General features: G+C 38.6%; 1 protein-coding gene across 2 annotated transcripts; it reads left to right on the top strand.

Moving 5' to 3' along the window:
* Nucleotides 1-19,094: 19,094 nt before the first annotated feature.
* On the top strand, nucleotides 19,095-21,254 carry LOC133802642 (WUSCHEL-related homeobox 8-like). 2 transcript variants are annotated; one of them, XM_062240997.1, is made up of 4 exons: nucleotides 19,095-19,356; nucleotides 19,452-20,276; nucleotides 20,526-20,743; nucleotides 20,996-21,254. In XM_062240997.1, exons 1-4 carry the CDS (start codon nucleotides 19,224-19,226, stop codon nucleotides 20,999-21,001), a joined length of 1,182 nt encoding a protein of 393 aa, XP_062096981.1. In that variant the 5' UTR covers nucleotides 19,095-19,223; the 3' UTR covers nucleotides 21,002-21,254. The 2 variants fall into 2 exon arrangements, with proteins under 2 accessions (XP_062096981.1, XP_062096980.1); XM_062240996.1 differs by having other exon boundaries at nucleotides 20,523-20,743.
* The last annotated feature ends 1,719 nt before the right edge of the window (nucleotides 21,255-22,973 follow it).

Genomic DNA, 22,973 nt, shown 5'->3' with positions numbered 1-22,973 from the left:
AGAGCATTGATCATCTCTTTTTCCATTGTCATTATAGCAGGATCTGTTTGAAGAAGCTTAAGCAAGGGCTGGGTTGGAATTCAGCTTCATTAAATCTGGTGCATTTAATTCGTTGGATTCATAAAGCTAAGAAGGTGAGTGTCATCAAGAAGAGTTTTTTGTATGCTGCGCTTGCAGCTCTTGTGTATCACCTTTGGAGAGTTAGAAATGATGTGTTTTGGAACAACAAGTTATGGCTTGTAGATAATACTGTAAAAAGAGTAATTAGGGAGCTTTAGGTTAGGTTCACTCTTGTAATGCCTAAAAAGGCTAAATCCATAGATAGAGATTGGGTTGCTAAGCTTAGTACTAATTAGCTGTTTTTTGGCTGGCTTGGTTGGTTTTGTATTGGTTGATTGTAAATTTGGCTTTTGAGTAATGCATTGATTTTTATTCATCAAAAAAAAAAATATATATATATATATATATGATAGTCTGATTCTGTTTTAACAATATGAGCATTCGTCTGGATAGTTACTATACCTGAACAAATTTAAGTTTAGATTCATTTGAAGAAAAATTAATCACAACCAAATCATCATTTTCATCTTAAAAATATTTAATTTAATCTGCACGAAATCAATAGGATAAGATCATATCTTCAAAGACTTTAATTACCGGACTAAGAAAATGATTTTGTTTAGATAATGATAAAGACTCAAATTTTGACAACTCAAATTAGTCAGTCACAATCTCTTACAGCACACAAAATCATATTTTTATTCAAAAACATCATGATTAAATAAAATAAATGGTCTACAAAAATATTTGTCAAACAAAATATTAATATAAATATATATATATATATATATAAAAGAGATATTCGAATGTAGTGTTAGGTCTGGTTCCATTCTGAAGTAATTTAGGAATAACATTGTGTTGATATTACTTTAGAATAGAAGCATATATTATTACGAATATATTTATATATATATGTATGATGTCATGTATGCATGGACACCTTTTAACAAAATCCAACAAATTGAATTAATACAAAAGTAATAGCACATAAAGTTCCTGCAAAAGTAAAGGTCAGATTGAACAAAAGAAACCATATATAAGGGAAGAAAATAAGAGAAAAATCCAAAAAAAATTAAAAAAAAATAAAAAGTGTACAACTTTAAGATCGAGTTAATATAGATTCCATTATTTGTGCAGACAGAGTGGTAGGAAGAGAGAAAGAAGATGATTGAAAAAGGAAAATGACGCATGGAATGGGGGAAGAAATTAAGAGTCAATAAATAAAAGTGTATGCAATAAAACATAAGCACAAATTAATATATATATATATATATAAATATACACAGGAAAATTTTAGATTGCACCCCATATTTTTCCATGGAGTACCGGTTTACGTTTTTTTTCTTAATATTTATATGATCGTGTATATTGTAGTTATTTAAAATATTTTGTAATTTTAAAAAAAAATTAAATAATTTACAATATCAAAAATATGATTCAAACAAGTTATCTTCTACGCGCATAAGAAAAAATAATATCAGTATAACAAATTATTTAAATATTATTTTTAATACCGTAAACTATTCGTAATTTATTAAAAATTTAAAAAATATTCTAAATAATTATAGTATACATAATTATATACCCATATATATATTATATACCATCTAGTGCTAGTACTGTATATAATCAAAGATTTTAATGGGAGGAGTGGGTATCGGGCATTTCAAAAAGGACCACACGTACTACGCACGTTTGTAATCTTGAGCAAATTAAAGCCAAACTGCCAAAGTGAATATAAATAAATGAATAAAAAGAGTTATACATTGAACTCTTCTCAACTAGTAGTTGCAATAACTATTAGGTCTACATACTATATTATATGATGCCTTACATCTTAGGGAGAGTGTTTCTTTTGAGTAGTTGAGTGATTTTGAAAAATGTAAAGGGATTTAAGATAGAGATAATATTAAATTTAAGTGTATAAAATTGTTCACTTTATCCTTAAACTACATGTGAGGCCACGAAAATTATTAAATTTACTCCCTAAAATTTGAATCAAACATGAGAAGTGTTTTAAATTCTCATTCTCACATTCACTTTGTCTCATACCAAACACTCACTTAGAGTGTACAACACACTAATTCGTGCCATATTACTATTACTATTAGTACGATTTAGATATCGAATTTCATATATTTTAACCATTTGTATGTGACCTCAATCTATTTGTAACGACCTCAAATTCGCTAATAAGGCTTAAGGGCCTTCATTAGTGTGCCATGAGGGCATTAATGGAATAATTGTGATTTAAATGAGTAATTATATGCTTAATAATGTTTGTATGATAATTGATAATAGTATGATATATATGTGATAAATGTGAGAACCACATTATTATGTGGGTAGGTTTGCAGAGCACGACTCGAGACGATCCTAGGGTTAGATAGCGGGAAAAGTCACAACAGGACTTAAAATATGACTTTGGACAAGTCAGGGGTACTTTAGGTATCGGGTAGTGATTTGGACTATCGGGTTATGAAAATAAATATATGGAGATATATTTTAGGTTAGGATGTCTAGGCGGGAATATTGGGGGATTTTACCATTTTTCCCTCGGGGACAGTTCCGGCACCCCGAGCTTTGGGAATTAACTTAGTGAGAAAGACAAAATTTATGAAACCCGTAGAAGGAAACTAAACCGACCTTATTTTTTTTCCCTCAGCTATTCACTCAACTCTCTCTCTCTCTCTAAAGGAAAGCAAACTAGAGAAAACCACAGAAGCAAAACATGGAAAAATTAGGGGAAATTGCTGGGAATTGAGTGGGAATTTCTAAGGCTTAGCTCAAGACTTACTCAGGGGAAACAAATCAAAGCTAAGGTAAGGATTAAACCCTATGTTTTCTGAAGTTTAACCTTGAGTTTTCAGCTGGGTATTGAGGTGCTTATACCACTAATGTTTAGGGTGGAATTTGAGCTGGAAAGCTTTGGGGACTAGCTGGGTTTTGAACAGAGAAAGGATCCAGCTGAAAAAGGTAAGCTTTAATTTATGAATTAGAGGTTTGAATTTGAGTTCTTGACTGGTTAGTTTTGGGCTCCGACTTCTCTGGCCAGTCGTAACCCAGCTAACATGGCTTCGTGTTCTGCCTCGTTGTTGGATGCTGGGAACGCGAAACGGATGGCGCTCTGGAGCTGATGCCCTTGGGGAGATATTAGGATGACCCCCGCTCCAGCTCCTTTTTCATTTGAGGCTCCGTCTACATAGACCTTCCAGGTGGGAAGTTCCGGGACAGGATCTTCCGGGAGGTCATTCATTCCCGAGCATTCCACAATAAAGTCCGCGAGAGCTTGACCTTTTATGGAAACACGTGGTTGGTAGTGGACGTCGAACTGGCTCAGTTCCATGGCCCACTTAAGCAATCTTCCAGAAGACTCGGGCTTCTGCAGGACTTGTCGGAGAGGGTGGTTGGTGAGTACTTTGATGGTGTGCGCCTGGAAATATGGCCTTAGCTTCCGTGAAGCAATTAGCAAGCAGAGGGAGAGTTTCTCGATCATTGAATATCTGGACTCGGCGTCCAATAACCTCTTGCTTACGTAATACACAGGGAGCTGGATACGGCCATCTTCCCGGACGAGAGCGGCACTCACTGCGTGCTCAGTCACAGCTAAGTATAAGAACAACGCCTCTCCCTCGACAGGTTTGGACAGAATGGGAGCTCGGGTTAAATGTTCTTTGAGGTGTTGGAAAGCTGCTTCGCATTCGGGGGTCCACTCGAACTTCTTGTTTCCTTGCAACACATTGAAGAAGGGGATACACTTGTCAGTGGCCTTGGATACGAAGCGGCTGAGAGCAGCTATCCTTCCGGTAACGCTCTGGACATCCTTATGTTTCCGGGGGGAAGGCATATCGATGAACGCCTTTATTTTCTCAGGGTTGGCTTCCACTCCGCGGGAGCTGACAATGAAACCGAGGAACTTTCCAGACGAGACCCCGAAAGTACATTTCTTTGGATTTAGTTTCATCCCGTACTTTCGGATCACGGCGAAAGCTTCCTCAAGGTCGTCACTGTGGTCCCCGGAGGTCTTGGACTTTACCAACATGTCGTCCACGTACACCTCCATGTTCCTCCTCAGTTGGTCCTTGAACATTCTGTTTACTAGACGCTGGTACGTCGCCCCAGCATTCTTCAAACCGAAAGGCATGACCACGTAACAGTAGACACCCTTGTCCGTGAGGAAGCTGGTGTGTTCCTGGTCCGCGACATGCATCTTGATCTGGTTGTATCCGGAGTACACATCCATGAAGGATAAGAGTTCGTACCCGGAAGTAGCGTCTACCATCTGATCGATTCGCGGAAGAGGGAAACAATCTTTCGGGCAGGCCTTGTTTAGGTCCGTGAAGTCAATGCACATTCTCCAGGACCCATCGGGTTTCGGGACCAGAACTGGGTTGGCCAACCACACGGGATAGTGCGACTCCTGGAGAAAGCCTATGGACATCAATTTGTCCACTTCAGCTTTGACGGCTTCGGCTCTCACTGGGTCCAGCGGCCTCCTCTTTTGGCGAATTGGAGTTGCAGATGGGTCTATCTTGAGTGCGTGGCACGCAACATCGGGATTAATCCCCGTCATATCAGCGTGGCACCATGCCAGGATATCCTGATTATCCTTCACAGTGGCTACGATCTTATCTCGAACGGCCGACGGCAGGTTTTTCCCCACCTGAATGACCTTGGTGGGTTCTCCTGGGTTGAGGATCACCTCTTCGACTTCCTCCATCAGCTCTATTGCTTTCTCGATTCCCACTCTTGGGTCGAGTTCGTCAAAGTATGCCTCCTGAGCACCCCCAGTTTCTGGCAATTCTTCCGCCAAAGGAATGGCAGCAAACGTCTCTCGGACCGTGTAGACGGATTGGACGGAGACGTTATAACAGCTCCGTGCACTTCTTTGGTCTCCTCGGAGGGTGCCAATACGCCCATCGTCGCATGGAAACTTCAAACATAAGTGGCGTATCGAGGTTATGGCCCCACCATCGATCAGGACTGGTCGGCCTAAGATGGCATTATACGCCGTGGGGCAGTCGACCACCACGAATGTGCTATGCTTGAAGGCACAAGCGTCGCTTTCTCCTCTGAGGGTGACTGGAAGTTGAATTTTGCCCAATGGCATGAGTGCGTCCCCATTGAAACCTTGAAGCTGGATGGGGCATGGGGCCAGGTCCGTCTCAGTCAATCTGATCGCGTGGAAGGCCGCTTTGAAGAGGATGTTCACGGAGCTTCCGTTATCGATCAAGATCCGTGAGACCTTCTTATTGGCAATCTGGGCTTCCACTACGAGTGGATCGTTGTGGGGGAAGTGCACATGTCGAGCATCGTCCTCCGTGAAGGTGATGGGAAGATCCATCATTCGGGGACGTTGAGCAGGTGATTGGACCAAAGCGCACATCTCCTCGGCGTGCTCTAACTCCTTCAAGTACCTCTTCTGGGAGTTGCGGCTACTTCCGGCAAGGTGTGGTCCTCCGGAAATGGTGGCGACGTGTCCGTCAACGGGTGGCGGAGCAAGGCCGGGCGGATATGGGTTGCCTGGTCCTGGAGCCAACAAGGCAATGGGCGCCGGAGCGGGTGGAGCAGGAAGTGCTGGGAACTGAGACCCGGGAGCTTGGGGGTGACCGGCTCCAGGAGCGCTAGCGGCCCCCCTCTGTCCCGGGGAATATGCAGCTCCGTGAACTACCCCCTGTCCGGGATAGATAATGGGTATCCTCACCCACTGACCGAGGTGTCCCGCTCTTGCCAGGGACTCGATCTCATCCTTCAGCTGAAGGCACTCATTCGTGGTGTGCCCCACGTCTCCGTGAAACTCACACCTCTTATTGGAGTCTCGCGGACGCCTTCCTCCGTGAGACACTTTCGGGGGCTTCCTGTAGTTGACCATATTACAGGTCGCCCGATAGACATTCTCTCGCGAGTCTATCAAACTGGTATATTCCGTAAACTTGGGCTCATAGTCCTTTCGGGGTTTCTTTGAATGGTCTCCCCGGTTGGAGTTTCTTCCGCTTCGTTTGCTCCGCGATTGGCTCAAATTTCGTTCTGGGGCTTCCGCTTGCGGCTGCGGCATGCCAGGAGCGATACTACATCCGGTTTGTACTGCTCCGTACCCAGAGAAATGGGTTTGACTCGGCGTCTGAGCAGACGCGGAGGGCCCATACACACTTGGAGTGAATCGGGCTCCTGGAAGCGTGAGGGCTGGTGCGGGAGCTTGCGAAGCAAAGCTCGGCGCAGTCACGGAAGGGGTTGGAGCCGGGGGAACTCCAAAGGCCTGCTGGTAGGCATCCTCAAGGTTGATGATTCCCTGAGCTTTTGACATGAATTCGGACAGTGTTTCTGCCCGTCTCCTTTGCATTTCCCCCCATAGCAGGGAGCCGACAGTAAGGCTCGATTGAAGGGCGATCAGCTTCATGTCATCGCTGACCTTGGTTTTTGCAGCAGCTTCCATCATTCTCTATATGAAAGCTTTGAGGTTCTCAGTGGGTTGCTGCTTGATGTTGGTTAAGGAACCAACCTCCATGTCGTGGTCGCGGGCAGCAATAAACTGCCTCCTAAACGCGGACTGTAGCTCCATCCAACTGTGGATTGATCCGGGAGCTAATCTTTTCCACTAGTCCTCCGCGGACTTGGTAAGGGTGAGTGAGAAGCACATGCATTTGGCGTCCTCACTGACACGCGCCACTTGCATCATTTTATTGTATTTAGCTAGGTGGGTACGCGGGTCTGTCCTCCCATCATATAATTCTATGTGAGGCATTTTGAAGTTATCCGGGAGGGACGTTTCCGCGATCCTCCTAATACATGGTTCCGGGTCTTCCTCCTCAGAGTCTGACAGGGCCCCACTTTGCTTCCGGACCAGCTTGGTCAAGGCAGCAATCTGTTCCTCGAGCCTCTTCGTATCGCTTTCCGGGAGGTCACGTCCCCGGAGCTTGTCATTAATATGGTTTCGGAGGTCATCTCCGCGAGGCCGGGCCTTTTCTCCTTTGGCCTTTTCATACTTGGCCTCCAACCTTCTTCTTAGGTCCACCGTGGACCAGCTATCTTCGGAGTGCGAGTTCGCAGCCCGACCGTCCTGATTGACGGAATCACTGGGGCGGTTGTTCCTTCCCCTAGGCCTGGGTGCCTTAGCACCGGGCCCTTTAGGCACAGAATGCCCCCTTGGGGCTGAAGGACGTCTGGGCTTAGGAGCGCCAGAGACCTTCTGCGCGCGGGGGGGGCAGTCGGCCTGGTGATTCACGCCTTTAGGAGGTGCAGGGGCGTCAGCGTGCACAGGCTCTCCAACTTTTTCTTTGCCCTTGTTAGGGGCGGCTTTGGATGGTCCAGCAGTGGCTGGATCCGGCATGGGGGCATCAGCACCACCTAGAACAGAGGCATCCTCGTCCGAGTCGCCTAGATCTCCGAACTTACTTTGGAGGCGTTCCATCATGCGTTGCATTCGTTCGGAGACGCGCTCCTGCTCAGCAAGCTTGGCCTTAGTGGCCACCAGTTCTTCGGCTACTTGGACCAGTTCTGGGTCCTTCTCATAGTAGCAGCCGTCCTTGTAATAACCGTCTTGGACATACTCTTCTTCGTCTTCTAAGTATGTTGTATCTTCGGTACTGACCTGATCCTGGCGGGATGTCGGGTCTTCACCTTGGTAGTCTAAGGGTTCGCTTGGCACCACATCTTCCATCACGGTATCGGGGTTGACCGTAGCATTTTTGTCAACAGCGGATTTTCTCGTAGTCACCATCTCTTTAGCACGAAGTGGATGCAAAAAACGTACACAGAAAAAGAGCTGACTAACAACTTCCTACAGCTCTCAATGAAAGCACCAAAATGTTTACCGAGTTTTTCGGAAATGAATAACTAACAGAATAATAAAAAGATAAGAACTGTAGAAATGCTGAAATGTAACTAAACAAACAGTGTTTTTACGTGGTTCAGGCGTTAACGAGCCCTAGTCCACGAGTCGATGTTATTATACTTGGAAAAGGTTACAATAAGATGGCTAGTGCACAGGAACTTCACACACTCACAGTGTTTCTCTTGGGTTCTCTTGAAGAAGATGAAGCTAGAGAGATTTTAGTAGAGTTTTTGCTATATGATTTGTTCGTTCCTCTTCTTGCAAAACGAAGGGGTCTTTATAGCTAGGGTTTTGGATTAGGGTTTTTCTCTACGTACATGAGTCTTAATTACACCAGCCATAAATAGGGATACAATTACTGTAGTAGCATGGCTACAAGACTCTATGTGGGTATATTTACGTGAAAGTATGGGGAACACACAAAGTCAGCCGTCTTTTCCAAGTTGTCAGCGGAACAGTAGGCGAAAAGGTACCCTTAGGCGTGCTGGGATGTGTGCGGCTTTGACCTGACGGGCGTGTCAGGCGGGATCCTGTGTCAGGCGGATATCATTCCAAATATGCCTCCTCCAGGACTCGACCGTTTGGCTTTGTTCCGTGCGAGGCACGGAACTCCTTCCGCGGAGACCCCTCGAAGAGCTTCTCCTGGAAGGAGCTTCCCCGAAGGATACCCCTTCGGGAGTCCGGGAGAGTTGACGAGTTTCCGTATTGTGTTTGCTTGGAAGAGTAATCCGGACACCAAGCGGGAGAGGTGAAGCCTTTCTGTTCATCCGCGAGCTCTGGTCACCTACCGTGAAAGACATCGATAATTCTGCTTCCCCGAGGCCATCAATCTAAACGCTACCCGGAAATCTGGATAACAGATGGTATTATTCCATGCAAGCCATTTAGTGAACCAACGGCCTAAGGGTGCCAAGGTTTTCACTAGCGCACAGGGCACGGCTCGGCCACTGGTAGCCGAGGACAGCTTATTATGCACTGAGCTCAGTTTAAGCTGTCCGTAGTCAGTGGGTTAAACAGAGGGTGCGGCCTAAGTCGTCGGCCCTGAATATTATGTGATATGAGTGATATAAGTGATTGATTGTATCTTGAATATGAATATATGTGTTGAATGCCTATTGTGGATTATTTGATGTGAGTTCATGCTTAATGAATTAACTGTCTAACGTCATTGATTGTGTTGTATATGATATTTTCTTGCTGGGCCTTGCCTCACGGGTGCTACGTGGTGCAGATAAAGTCAAGGGTAAGCTTGATCAGCCTTGATTCGAGAGCTCTGCGAGCGAAATGTACATAGCCAGTTGCTCAGCCGCCACGGTTGAGGTTTAGGCAGGGACGTGAGACCCAAAGACTGTCTATTTTGCCTTAGTATGGCTAATGATTACTCATGTACCTTTGGGAGTCTGTAAACTTACTTATAACTTTGTTTCTTTTGGGATCCCGTGTATGTAACAGTCTCATTATATAAAATAAGTCTTTTAAGACCAAAACCTTTTTAACCCTAATTCTCACATGTTTAATGACACGTTTTCAAATTAATGACTTGATTAGCAAGTCTTGCACCTTTATAAGTACACAGTGTAGCGGTCTTGGCTATCGAAAGTGTTACACTATTTGTCAAAGAGAGTAGTATATTAGAATTTGTACTTGGTGAAAAAATTATGTAACAATTAGTAATAATGTATTGCATTATTGCTACATTAATTAATTATAGAACTGTTATAAATCCAAAATTATCAAGCACAACATGATAATCTTTCATGAATGCATAATATTATAGGGTATGTGTCCATACATGTGTCATAATTGCATGCTCAATTAATATGACTTGGTTTAACAAAATATCTTATTTAATCCTTATAAATAGAAATGAGGACCTTTTGGTTAGGGATGAATAATTTTTTTTAAATGGAAAATAGGTAATACTCATTAATAAAATCAATATGATAAATGGGATTTGTGGCTTTTATGATAGTTTTTTCGTGTTTTAGGTCAAATAATATCTGGATCGGGATGAATAAGGTATTGATTCTTGAGTTTATGATGGTTTGTTGTTTTATACCAATATGTACGAATCTAGTGGATCATTCTTTAAGAATGAATATATTTTTATATATTATAAGTATCTCTTAAAGGGTAGATTAGATTAATCTTGTACCAAACCACGTTCAAAAAATATGTTTTAGTATTTGCATTACATTTTTAATTAGAATATTCTAACTTAAGGGTTTTTTTAGATTTTTTGAAAGAAAAAAAAGCTTAAGAATGTTAGATTATCCGGTGGTAGTGCTTTATCCAAACATAATATTTTATTTTCTTCAAAGCCAGGAATTAAGTAATTCTGAAAAAGTCCATAAATAGTGCGGAGGTGTTGTTACTTCAATGTAGAATTTCTTTCATTAATGCATGTCTCCAAGTGAACATGTTACTATAGTTAAGTTGTAGTGTAAGTGATGCAATATTAAAACAAACTCATCACAAATAAAAATATTTAATATATATTATATATAAGGGTTCGGGGCAGAAGCTGGAAGGGCGCGATCCCAACGAACGTCAGGAACCGCACGAAGTAATCGTGGAGCGGGAGTGTAGCCCCCGCACTGATGTGGCCTACGCTCCAGGCCCCGAACCCGTTCACGGAGGTGTGGGCCCTCTCCTCTTTCCTGGCTAGGCGGTTATGGAACAGTCCGGGAGTCGACTCCACGCCCAAGCGCTTCTCCAGGGCGTACAGCATCTGATAGTTCCGGAACAAGTTCGGCACCACATCCATCTCCCACCTGTTGCCTTTGGGGGTCCTGGACCCGAGAAGAGTGAAAGGGGCCTTGTTAACTTCCTCCTCTGAATGAAGGGTGACGCCTCATGTCATGGCTGGTGATCTGGGAGCAAGACAGAGAAACAAATCAAGCAGTCAGTACCAAAACCCAAGAAGGTTGGTTAAGGTACGGGGGCTCTCCTATGAACTGCTTGGAAGAGTCCCCTCCGGATCAGGTCCGGGATCACCAGGGATCTGCAAGATCTTAATCGGGAACGAAAAATAGGCTACACTCCTAAGTCGGCCCATCGCCGCTTGTCTGGGAATCACCCGGACCCGAAAAGGGCCCAGAGCGGCCCGGACCAGGCTGTCTTTCCCTAACACTAATTCTAAACGCATGCAAGGTCTAGCAGCCTAAGCAGATAAGCAAAATGACAAGAAATCTATGTTTGTATACATATAAAGGTGCAAAGACGAAAGGTAGGGAAACTTACTGTAAGTTGCTGGTCGTGAAAAATGGTGGTTGTCCGGTGGCAAGGACGGCAGAATCTCAATCTTGAACTGGTGGAGACGATTCACCAGCTCGTCAAGAGGGCAGGCTAGTGGCGTCTGTTCGGGCAAGGCTGCAGATATCGGAACCGTTGGAAAAAGGCGACAGCGCAGGCGGAGCAGACGGTGGAGGATATCGTCGGCAAGCTCGATCATAAACAAATCCTTCGAGTTCTGTGACTGGCTCGAGAGTGTAAAGCTTTCAAATGAAAGCCTGGGGGTATTTATAAGAGCCCAGGTGCTGATTTTTGATCTAATGGTTGGGATTGGTCCCCCCATCGGATGATCCAGGATCGTGCAGGGGCATTAATGGATTCACTCGAGTGCTGGATCACGGTACCCCCGAGGCGCGATCCGCGCCACTCCTATCCGACGTCCCAGAGAGAGAGCCCTTCGAAGGTCGCCCCATCCTACGGTCCTCCTTGTTGCAAAAGTAATAATGGAATGCGCCCGTGCGGATGGGATGCTTCGTGATCCGAGCTGACATAGTAGCCCTAGCCTAGCGACCCTTGAGGTGGTTGTTGACCTTTCAGGATCAAGTGTCATCGATGCAACGGTTGCTAGGAGACACGTGTACCCCTCGTCATGAACCGGGGCTTGGTGAACGAACCCGAACCCTGGTAAATGGTCCGAGCTCCACAGTCGTACGGCACGCGGTGCCCCATGCTGCGGAGCAGTTGCTCTGAGAAGGAACCGGGAAGAATGCCGAGAGGATCTGGGATTGAGACAAGCCTCCACCGCACAGGCCCGGATGAAGGCTTGGGGGGTAAATGTTATCCCCGTTTCCTGCCAGGCGCCCGTGTCCGCGCTTCAGGCCCACAAGCAAGCCAGATGAGTTTGGGCCCAGCCCAGGCCCGTTTGGAAAAAAGTATAATAGATATCGACAGCCCAATTCTGGGCGAGGCCCGAAAGGCGTCCGGGGAGTATTTTCCGGGACGGTCATCCGGGAGATGGTATGTTTGGCTTCCGGATAACAGTCGGGATCGATGTGGATGATCCCGAAGTCTGGTAAACGGTCCGGGCTCTTGGTAAATGATCCGGGCCCATGGTAAACGGTACGGGACCTCGACGAATGGAGAGGGACATGGGTAAACGAACCCGGGTCCGTTCTCCAAGGTTGGCAGGATAAAGCATCTGTGACTCTGACTTCGTCTTATGAAGCGTGGGAGTTGTCCCCATATTTCACCTGCAGAAAAGGCCACCTCGGGATTGCACGCCGTTGGTTCAGACCTGTGCCGCCACTACTCTGACCGATCTTGTCCCCTGAATCTGCCTCGTAACTCGAGATTCCCAGGCTAAAGCTTTAATTTGTCGCATGATAGATATGGTTTGGGCTGGCCCAGTGGGCTCAGATTAATGTATTTCTTTTATGTTTTAATCCTTTGTATTGGGTTTTCGATAGAGAAGCCAGCAGTATTTATACCTTTATTGGGCCCGGGTCAGCCCGGCTCAAGCCCAGTGCACCTGTGAACCTATAAATACATGTAACAGAGCACTGGAGAAGGGGGACCTTTTTAGCGTGTATACAGTTACTCTGCTGAAACTGATAAAAAACTCCATTGTTATAGATTATCTAAGCTCTAATACAACTATCTCGTGGACTAAGACTCGTTAATGCCCCAACCACGTAAAAATCTGGCTTACAACCTCTAAACCCTTTCTCTTTAGTCTCTCTTATCTTTTACTATTGCAGTTTCCGAAAAACTCGGTAAACAAACCTCGTTATGACAAAACCGCTAATTTACAATATATGACCGTCTCATGCCGAATAGCTCGAATATATATCTATAATAATGGGATCTCATCCATAAATCATAATATGCACTCAAAATACACAAATATGCCATCAACGACCAAATTACCAAAATATCATAATAATCAAATGTGGATTCACATGCATGCATATAACATCATGTTATAATATAATTCACATAAACATGCATATAATCATTTAATGGCATAATTAAACAGTTATTTCCCTCCCAGCCTACTAATCTAGCCATTAAACCGCATTAGGAATTTCGGGGCATTACAATTTTGAACTTTAAATCAACTCAATCAGCCCATAAAATCGCACAAATCTGCCCATAAAAAAAAAACGCCCAAAGCGCACACTTGTTGGGTAGATATGGATTACATTTTTCTTAAACCGTAAACTAAAAAACCGCACAAACCGCCCAAAACCCGTCCAACCCGCCTATCGTGCTCCCCTAGCCCTAATAGCATGGTATGAGTCATTGAGACCAGTAATAAACTGAAAAACATGTTCTTGATTATGGAAATCTAGATTATCAGCAAATGCAACACAAGTGCATGGAGTTCTTGGGTGGAGTTCATTGATTTCATCCAATATGGTATTCAGTTTGGTGAAGTAACAACTGACGGAGTCATCACCTTGGTGTAGAGTGATGAGAGTTTCACGAAGCTCAAAAATCTGAGGACCATTGCCTTGGTCGAATCGGTTGTTCAATTTTGTCCACATTGCAGAGAAAAGTAGATTTGTTCTTGGCCCCTATAGAGATTTTGAAATCTCTTCACCATTGTTGAATTTTTTTGTCTGTGAGTGGTGGAGAAAGCAAGGATTAGACTTGGATAATCCAGTACCCAAGAAGTATGGATTATTGATGTCTTTGTGGGCAGGTCGTTCATGGATGTCCAGGGAAGAAAATCAATTGGAAGCAGAGGTGTGACCACCATTTTCAATCGGATTGGGCGAAGGTGGAGCATCAAGAACTTACAGGTTTTGGATTGGTGGGTCTCGAATCATGTTCTTGCTCGAGCCATCGATCAATCGATCAGAATAAATTGAGTATGGAGAGTTTGTTTTTCTCTGATACTATATATAATACGAAAAGAATTGTAGTAAAATACGCATCTAAGTAAAATAAAACGAATCTAAGAGTATTAACTTGGGTAAAATTTTATTTAAATGAGCTAAATACTAATTAAGATACCAATAAAAAAGTAATTAAAAACATAAACATTTGCATTGCCGTGGTAGAGTATGACATTCGAAAGAGCATTTTTCAACCCATTAGGAAGAATGCGAAAGGTTTTTCCTATTTGACCGAGAATTCAGTGAATCTTTGCTTCTCACTATATTATATGATTAATGTAAAAAAAGTTTTAATTGGATATAAATAGCAGTATATTAATTTTTAACTTTTATTAATAACTAATATTTTATTTAATAATTATATTAATATAAATTTAAATATTATAAGATATCATTACTATAATAATATATAATATATCATCTTAATTTTTATTAAAATTTTTATTATTTATATTTATGAAGAAAACATGTAACTACATAAGAAATAAGAAATAATATTTATCTTCTATCAAGAATAAACAAGCTACTTTTTCAATTATAAATGTGTGATTTGAATAATATTATGAATGTTTTATATATGAAATAGTGTAGTTTATGATTATCATATATTTAAAAAAAACAATGTTTAGGTTTAATTTTTCTTTTAATATGTTAATGTCATTCTTATATATATATTAGGTAGAAGCTAATATACTTTGTTTACTTTATAAACAAAATGAGACAATATAGGCTAAATAAGGAAACACATTATTGTCCAAAATTCACACAAAAGGAAAGTGGATTTCCGAAAATTTCAATAAAAGAAACCAAACAATTCCGAAAATTATAATAAAGGGAAACAAACATTTCTGAATATTATAAAAAAAGGAAACAACTAAATCAACCAATTTATCTTTTAAAAAAAAATATATTTCTATAAAAATACAAATTATAGGATTTACACTATATATTGGAAACTATTCTCACTTAAGATGTGATTATGATGAACTAGCCTTGTCACCTTGAGCCCTGTCACTCTGACTCAAAAGGAACAAAATTAAAAGCTACAAAAATATAGCTCGTAAGCATGAAAACACTCTTCATAGGGTTTATATTCACATAATACCTATGCCCAAAATAATTTGATCAAAACTCAACATGAATTTCAAATTTGGGAAAACAAAAAGAAGAAGAAAATCTAAAGGTTCACTAGTCCAAATGTTTTAACTTTTATAAACTTACATTAAAATCATTATATGTATAAGGAATTTCTTTGGTACCAAGAGTTGCATTGGTCCACTTTTTTTTGGTATGATTTTTGTTAGTGATTTTTATATTATAATTATTTAGAGCATCTTACAAATTTAAAAAAATTTAAACAATTTAGAGTACCGAAAATAATGTTTAAATATATTATTTTCCACGTGCATAAAAAAAAATAGTCGCACGTGCAACAACCTGTTTGAACTTTGTCTTCAGTACTGTAAATTATTCTGAATTTTCTGAAAATTTGCAAGATAATCTAAATAACTACAATATGCACAGTCATAAAAAATTTCGCACCGAAAACTGTTAGCAGAGTGCAAACAAAAAGATGTGAACCAGTACAATCTTGTTGTGACTTGCAACATAAAAGTACCCTATATATTTACACTACAAATAAATATATCTTTTAGTGACAACTTTTTAGTCACAACATATGTTTTGTGTAACTAAATGTCACTTTTAGTCACAACAAAAAATTATTTGTGACTAAAAAGTCATACTTAATTACAAGTTGTCACTAATGTAGTTTTTGTCACAACCTATTATTTTTAGTGATAAACTTTGTTGTGACTAAAAATACATTTAGTGACAACAAATTGTGATTTTTGTGACTAATACTTTTAGCCATAGACTTTTTAGTGATGACATAAGTAAGATAGATTTTCTTTAGTCACAAAATTTTTACTTGTAGTCACAAATTTTATTGTGACTAAAACTAAGATTTTTTGTAGTGTTATATATAGATGAATGATATGTGTACCCAAAATATTACACACAGTGATGCGGCAGTTTGACTTAGCCAATCACATTTATTAAAACTGGAACCCACTATTTAAAAAAAAAGTGATACATTACTGTGTGTAATGTTAAGGTATATATAGATATATCATTATTCTTATGAATATTTATATATATGAGCTGAAGGCAAATAGTACATGTGGCACATCACGTGGTATGGAAAACTGACACATATATAAAAAGTTTAGTGATGCAATACTTGATCTCCCTAGCTAGCTCTAGCTAGCTAGCTAGCTACTGCCATCCAAAACTTTATGGTATCAAGTTATTTCAAATTTTGATTACAAATTAGCTAGTTATATTGTCAAATAATTTATTTTTTCGACTATATATATATGATTGATCAATATCTTTTTGTTTATCGTTAAATAAAATGTTTTCATTCATTATTGACGATTTAAACATGATGCTATGTGTTAATCTATATATATATAGTGGATGTAATTTTAAACATGCATTTTTTTTAAAAGAATAAAATAATTTTTTGTGTATATGCATTTAATTGGTTGTAATTTTATAATTATAAATATATTCATGTAAATTTATACATATCTTAAATAATTACTCTATTATTATAGTGTTTTACTATTATAATGCAATAAGATAGGTCTATATAACAGATATTTTTTAATCAATCATATTCATTTTAGATAAAACTCACTTATTTAAAAAAACAGTAACATATTAGTTGGTGTAATATTTTAGTATATATCATATTGTTGATAAATTATTATTACTATTTGATTTTGCAATTAGTTTCCTAGAGAGATCAATCCTATTCAAGTATAATTTTGTATATTATTTTAATATAAATTTGTACATACATATGAACTTTTATATGCCATGTCAATTTATTTATACATAATTGATATAATTGTGTATATGATGTAATTTTACATAAATATTATTATGAATTATTAATATAATGTATAAGGACGGGTTTCCATAAACTCGATTACATACAATCCTCCTATCATAATTTTTTTTGGAAAGTATCTTTAATTTCCACCAATAGTTTGGACTTTACAATTTCAATTTCACACTTACGAGCCAAGTCTTTGACAATAAAGCATATTGAAATCCTAAATACAATTAAGAGAATTTAATTGAGTCACTACACGTTGGTTAAATTCTTTGCTGGTTCGATGAATTATAATTATTATTAACCACTTTTTGATGATACACTAATAAAAACCAAACATTAAATAGAAGAAATTAAAGACCCTCGAGTCAATCCAAAACCAAAGGGGTATAGATTAGCTTCTCTTTTTTAATTTTTATTTTTATTTTTATTTTTTTTACAATACTTATTAAATGAGTGTTGTTGTCCAACACCACATAAGATAATACTATGTATTGGTTAATGATACTCGATAATACTCATTATTAAATTTAAGAGTAATGTTATGTGCACCCAAAATATGCAATCAAACATTATATACAGTGACGTGTCACTGTTTTTTAAAACAGTGAATCCAAATTTTAATAAATACGATTGGCTAGGTTAAATTGTCACATCACTGTGTGTAATGTTTGTGTATATTTTGGGTGCACATAGCATTACTCTAAATTTAAATATGTGATACCCAATATTGGATACTAAGGTCAACTCCAACCGAACTGGATAACATCAAATTTGAGGTGATTTTACACCAAATATCATTCCAACCTGTCGGCATATTATACACTATATATGCTGATATATACAATAACCCCTTAAATTTGAGGTGGAACTATAGATGACGGCAAAAAATTATTTAGTATATTTTTTTGTACTTTTTAAATATAATACTAATAAAACTTGTTAAATGTATATATATTATAATTATATGTGTTTTAAAAATATTATAATAAAAATATATACTTTTTTGTGTAAATTTTGGTGTTGTGATTGGAATGTGAAAAAAATATAGTGCTAAAATTCCTTAATTTTGGTGTTGGTGCAACACTATATATATGGTGTTATGGGTTAGAGATGCCCTAATAAAAGTATGCCACCGATATTGATTTACACCAACATCATTATGTCGCCTCCTTATGGTGTTGGACACATCAATGGTACTTCTTAGCAATTATGTCGTCTTTTTACGGTGTTGGACACATCAACGGTACCTCTTAGCAATTATCTTATTAAATTTTGCCCAAAATAACCAAAAACTTGCCATTACTATCCCCACGACTCCCACCACCGCTTTTCCAATCAAAACCAAAACCCTATACGTGCCTCTTCTTGACTTTCAAACACCTCTTCACTCCTATTTATTCCTGCAACAACTTTTTCCCATTAGAATATAATAATAGCCTCTCACACTCATTTCTACATCTTCCATTAATACTCTACTGCCCCCCAAGCAAAACCCAACTAAGCAAAGAGAGAATCCTTCTCCATAGAAATATGGAAAAAACAAATATAAGATAGACAAACTGATCAGAATCAATTCAAACCCCCCCACTTCTCGATCTGTAAAGCCAAAACAAAAAAAAAAAATCTTATTTTTTTTCTCTCTCTTTCACTCTCTTTCTATCTTTATTACTTTTGCATTATTAAGAGCTTTCTCTGCCATCTCTGATGAAGATTCTAATTAAGCCCTAGCAGGTACTCCTTTCCATGTTCCCTTTGCTTCTCTCAGTCTCTGATTTTTGTAGTAGTGGGAGTATTGCTTTGTAGTACTTTGAGTACCCAACAAGTATTTCAGATTTAATGATAAAACTCTAAGCAAGGCATGGGCTCTTTGAGAGAGTTCATACATATATATATACATATATATATATACTACTACTATATACTATGCTAATTTTTATTTATTTTGGTTTCCTCTTTTGTTTATCCTTTTCACAGGCGATTCCTGTTAAGGGTTTTGTCTATTTTGTATAAATAATAACCTAATTATAGTTTTGGGAGGTGTGAATTATAAGAGAGAGTAAGTAGTAGTACTACTACTACTAGCAAGAACTGTATTTTATTTTTATTTTTTTTAAAATTATCTATTATAATTATTAATTAAAAAAAATTATGATCACAGGGGTAGGTGAGGAGGCTATAAGAAGTGATGTTATTGTGTCTGGCTAGAGAATCCAATACTACCAAAAACAAGAGCAACAAAACGGCTTTGTATATCGTTCTATAATATATATAGAAGAACTTAGTTCTGGTTATGGCTTCATCAAACAGACACTGGCCTAGTATGTTCAAGTCCAAGCCCTGCAATAGCCACCACCAATGGCAGCATGAGATCAACCCATCTCTCATCACCGGTGGATTATGTCACAGAGCTCCGTTCACTTCTGGTATAAAAACATCACAAGAAAATTTCCTTTTTCTTTTTCTCTTTCAATCTTCTGATGAACTTTCAATATTGATATATATATATATGTTACTACAGTCGTTGGTGGCTGCGATGAGAGGAGTCCCGAGCCAAAGCCGAGATGGAACCCGAAACCCGAGCAAATTCGAATCCTTGAAGCGATCTTCAACTCTGGCATGGTCAATCCCCCGAGAGACGAGATAAGAAGGATCAGAGCTCAGTTGCAAGAGTACGGACAAGTGGGCGATGCCAATGTGTTTTACTGGTTTCAGAACAGAAAATCTAGGAGCAAACACAAGCTTCGCCATCTCCAAACCTCAAAACATCATCATAGTAACAACCCTCAAACTACTACTACTACAGCTCCTTCGTCTTCGTCTTCTTCGTCCTCGGAGAATAAAACTGCGTCTCCAAAAGCACCCGCCAGAGGCTTCTCGTCGAACCTAGCCACTCGTCATGATCATCATCAGACCAGTCCAACTGCTTCGGTCAATAACCAGACGATCTTTCAGACCAACAACGTTAACAGTCACGAGTTCTTATCACCGACCGATCACCACTTTTTCTTCCCGGCTCCGACTACTACCACTACTACCAGTCAAGGTTTTTGCTTCCCTCAAAATCACGAGCTCTCACATGAAATAGGGCCTTGTACCAGTCTTTTACTCAGCGAGATCATGAACCACAATCATCATCACTACGTTGACTCAAAGAAAGATCACGACCTGAATAATTATCACAAGAATTTGATGAAGATGAGCACAAACGACGATGGTCATTCTCATCAGTTTAGTTACGCTAGTCTGACCCCGACGCCGAGGACGCCCAGTAACGTCGTCGTTTCATCTACTACTACTTCTACTACCGTGTCTGCTCCACCTGTCCCCGTCAATCAAATCCAAGGTAAACGAAACTGTTACTCAAAATTGAAATTTTGTTTGGTTGTGCATTATATATCGACCTCGGTGAAAATTAAGATCAAGGACAACGTTGTCTGTACACCATGTCCGAGAGTAGTGTGCATGGATTTGGTGATGAAATGGGTTATTATTTACTGTCGTAGCTTTATTACTTTTTGGAAAAGTTGTACGTACGTTATATATATATATATGTATGTATATATAATGATGTAATTAAATATGGGAACAGAAGATCAGGGAGTCGTGGGGCCACCAGGCGGTGGTGCGGCTAATAACAAAACTATGGTGTTCATAAACGATGTGGCGTTCGAGGTGGCCGAAGGACCGTTCAACGTGCGCGAGGCTTTTGGCGAAGACGCCGTGCTAATCCACGCAAATGGTCAGCTCGTTCCCACCGACGAGTGGGGTGTCACTCCTCACTCCCTCCACCACGGCGCTTTTTACTATCTGGTACGTAAATTATCACCATTTTCATACCTGAATTAAGATTTTTTTTAAAATTAGTGTGTCTCCTGTTTTGTCAAACTAATATTATTGTCATCTCATATTTAATATTTCACAACAAATTAAATTTTAATATGAGGTGTCATATTTAAATTAATTTGACATAATATAAAACACACTAATTTATCATAAAATCTTGATTATTCGCACTTATATTTTGGTTGATATTTGTACTTTTTTTGTGTTCTAATATGGCAGATTTAGGAGCTTATATAGTGGGATTATTATTCTACGAGAGTCGAGACAATTTGAAGCTAGCTTTTGGATTATTAGGGTTTCAATGATCATTGCTTCTTATATTAATTTTTCGTTTATTATGTATTAATTAATTCTCTTGTTTTTGAACCTCTCTTTTGTTGTTTTTTTTTTGTACTTCTAAAAATATATATTTTAGCTTTATGTTATTATCATCTCTCTTTTCGACAATGAAAGTATTATGAGGAAAGATATATTTATACAAAAATATATAAATCGAATTATCTATATATTGAAAGGTGTTTGATGTTTTACCGTACCACAACAACTTGTGTAGATCATATATATAGTATATATACACGTGAATAAAGTGATGACGAACTATAGTATATATATATATTTAGGGGATCGAGGTATAATATTATCATCATGATCTTGATCTTGGTCATCTCTGCAACTTTTGGGATTTACTTGCTTACAGTTGAAGCAATTCCCCCATTACTCTATTTAGGGTTTTGTTTCACTTTTGAAGTAATAGTTCAACTTCCACGCAAACAATATTTTGTCTTAAGTTGCTGCCACGTACCCTGTAGCTGATGAAACCCTTCATTCACATCACAAGAAAAACAAGCCACCAAACATAAAATATTGAAAATAATGACTATTTAATTGTAATAAGTTAGATATGCATATAGGAATTTTCTTGGTAAGGGGCATGGTCATTTTGTTCATTATAAGTTTTTTTTTTTCATGATGTCATACATTAGATATAACACACTCGTTAATTTTTAGGAAAATTTTGAATAATTCTTATATTAAAATCAAAATTTAAACAGTTAATTATACATGTTTAATTTTTTTTATATGTGTGAAAATCAAATTATTTATATTCTGATTTGGGTAATAGGATATTTGTTATTATTATAATATATGTTATGTATAAAACAATTAAGTTATAATTTCTTTTAGTACCGAAAATAAAAAATATTAAAATCAAAATTTAAACAGTTAATTATACATGTTTAATTTTTTTTTTATATGTGTGAAAATCAATATTCTGATTTGAGTGATAGGATATTTGCTATTATTATAATATATGTTATCGTATAAAACAATTAAGTTATAATTTCTTTTAGTACCGAACATAAAAAAAAATGCTCTTAGTTACCAACAAAAGTGATGTCCCATTATACTCCTGTGTATATACAAAACAAAATTTACTATTGGCAGATTTGGTCAGAGTCCCATACTCCCATATGTGTACTAACTAATTAATCTAATCAACTAAGTAATAATCATTTAAACTTTTTAACTTAAGTTTTTCTAAATCGATCGAGGCATATTTATCTCGCTGAAATTAGCAAAGCTTACAAATAATATTTAAAAAGTCATATATATATATATATTAATTACTCCTTAAGGGTTTTTTTAGTTAAACAAATTAAGCTTAAAATATTTTGTGTTGTTTCTTTATATAGTTATACACAGCCAATTTTGTACCTGATTGTTCTTTCCATAGTAACTAGAAGTAAATGTTAATTGATTTCACTTTTATGATGTTGATCTCGATCGACATGTATATATGAGGAAGTGAAATAGAACAATTTATTAAATAATGATTGATCAGAAGTGCATTCATTCAACTTGAGCAAAAATGAAAATGGCGAGAACCCAAAAAGGAAAGGTAGTAATGTTTGACAAACACCACAAGTTTGATGTTTGTTCAAGTTTAAGAAACCGGAACCAAAAAAAAAAAAAAAACAAAGAACAAGCTAAATCAATCAAATATCAATCAATCAATATCAATCCACTGTATGTTTACACACGTATAATAAGTTAGTATAGTTTTTCTCTCATCATGATGAGAAGAAAAACAATGGTATTTGAAACAAGTATAATTATGATCTCAAGTATGGTATGGTATGGGGTAGTAGTATAGCTATCTAGGTAATAAGTGGGTCAACTTTGGTTTGAGTGGTTC

The sequence above is a fragment of the Humulus lupulus genome, chromosome 9 (assembly GCF_963169125.1).
Source record: "Humulus lupulus chromosome 9, drHumLupu1.1, whole genome shotgun sequence".
Lineage (NCBI taxonomy): Eukaryota > Viridiplantae > Streptophyta > Magnoliopsida > Rosales > Cannabaceae > Humulus > Humulus lupulus.
The sequence above is the reverse complement of the archived record's forward strand: the minus strand, read 5'-3'. Positions and strand labels throughout refer to the sequence as shown.

Excerpts from the sequence above, each read along its gene's own strand:
- LOC133802642 (XM_062240996.1), top strand. The coding sequence starts at position 19,224 with ATGGCTTCATCAAACAGACACTGGCCTAGTATGTTCAAGTCCAAGCCC. Across the intron at positions 19,357-19,451 it reads CAGAGCTCCGTTCACTTCTG|TCGTTGGTGGCTGCGATGAG; the intron begins GTATAAAAACAT and ends ATGTTACTACAG. Across the intron at positions 20,277-20,522 it reads CCCCGTCAATCAAATCCAAG|AAGATCAGGGAGTCGTGGGG; the intron begins GTAAACGAAACT and ends ATATGGGAACAG.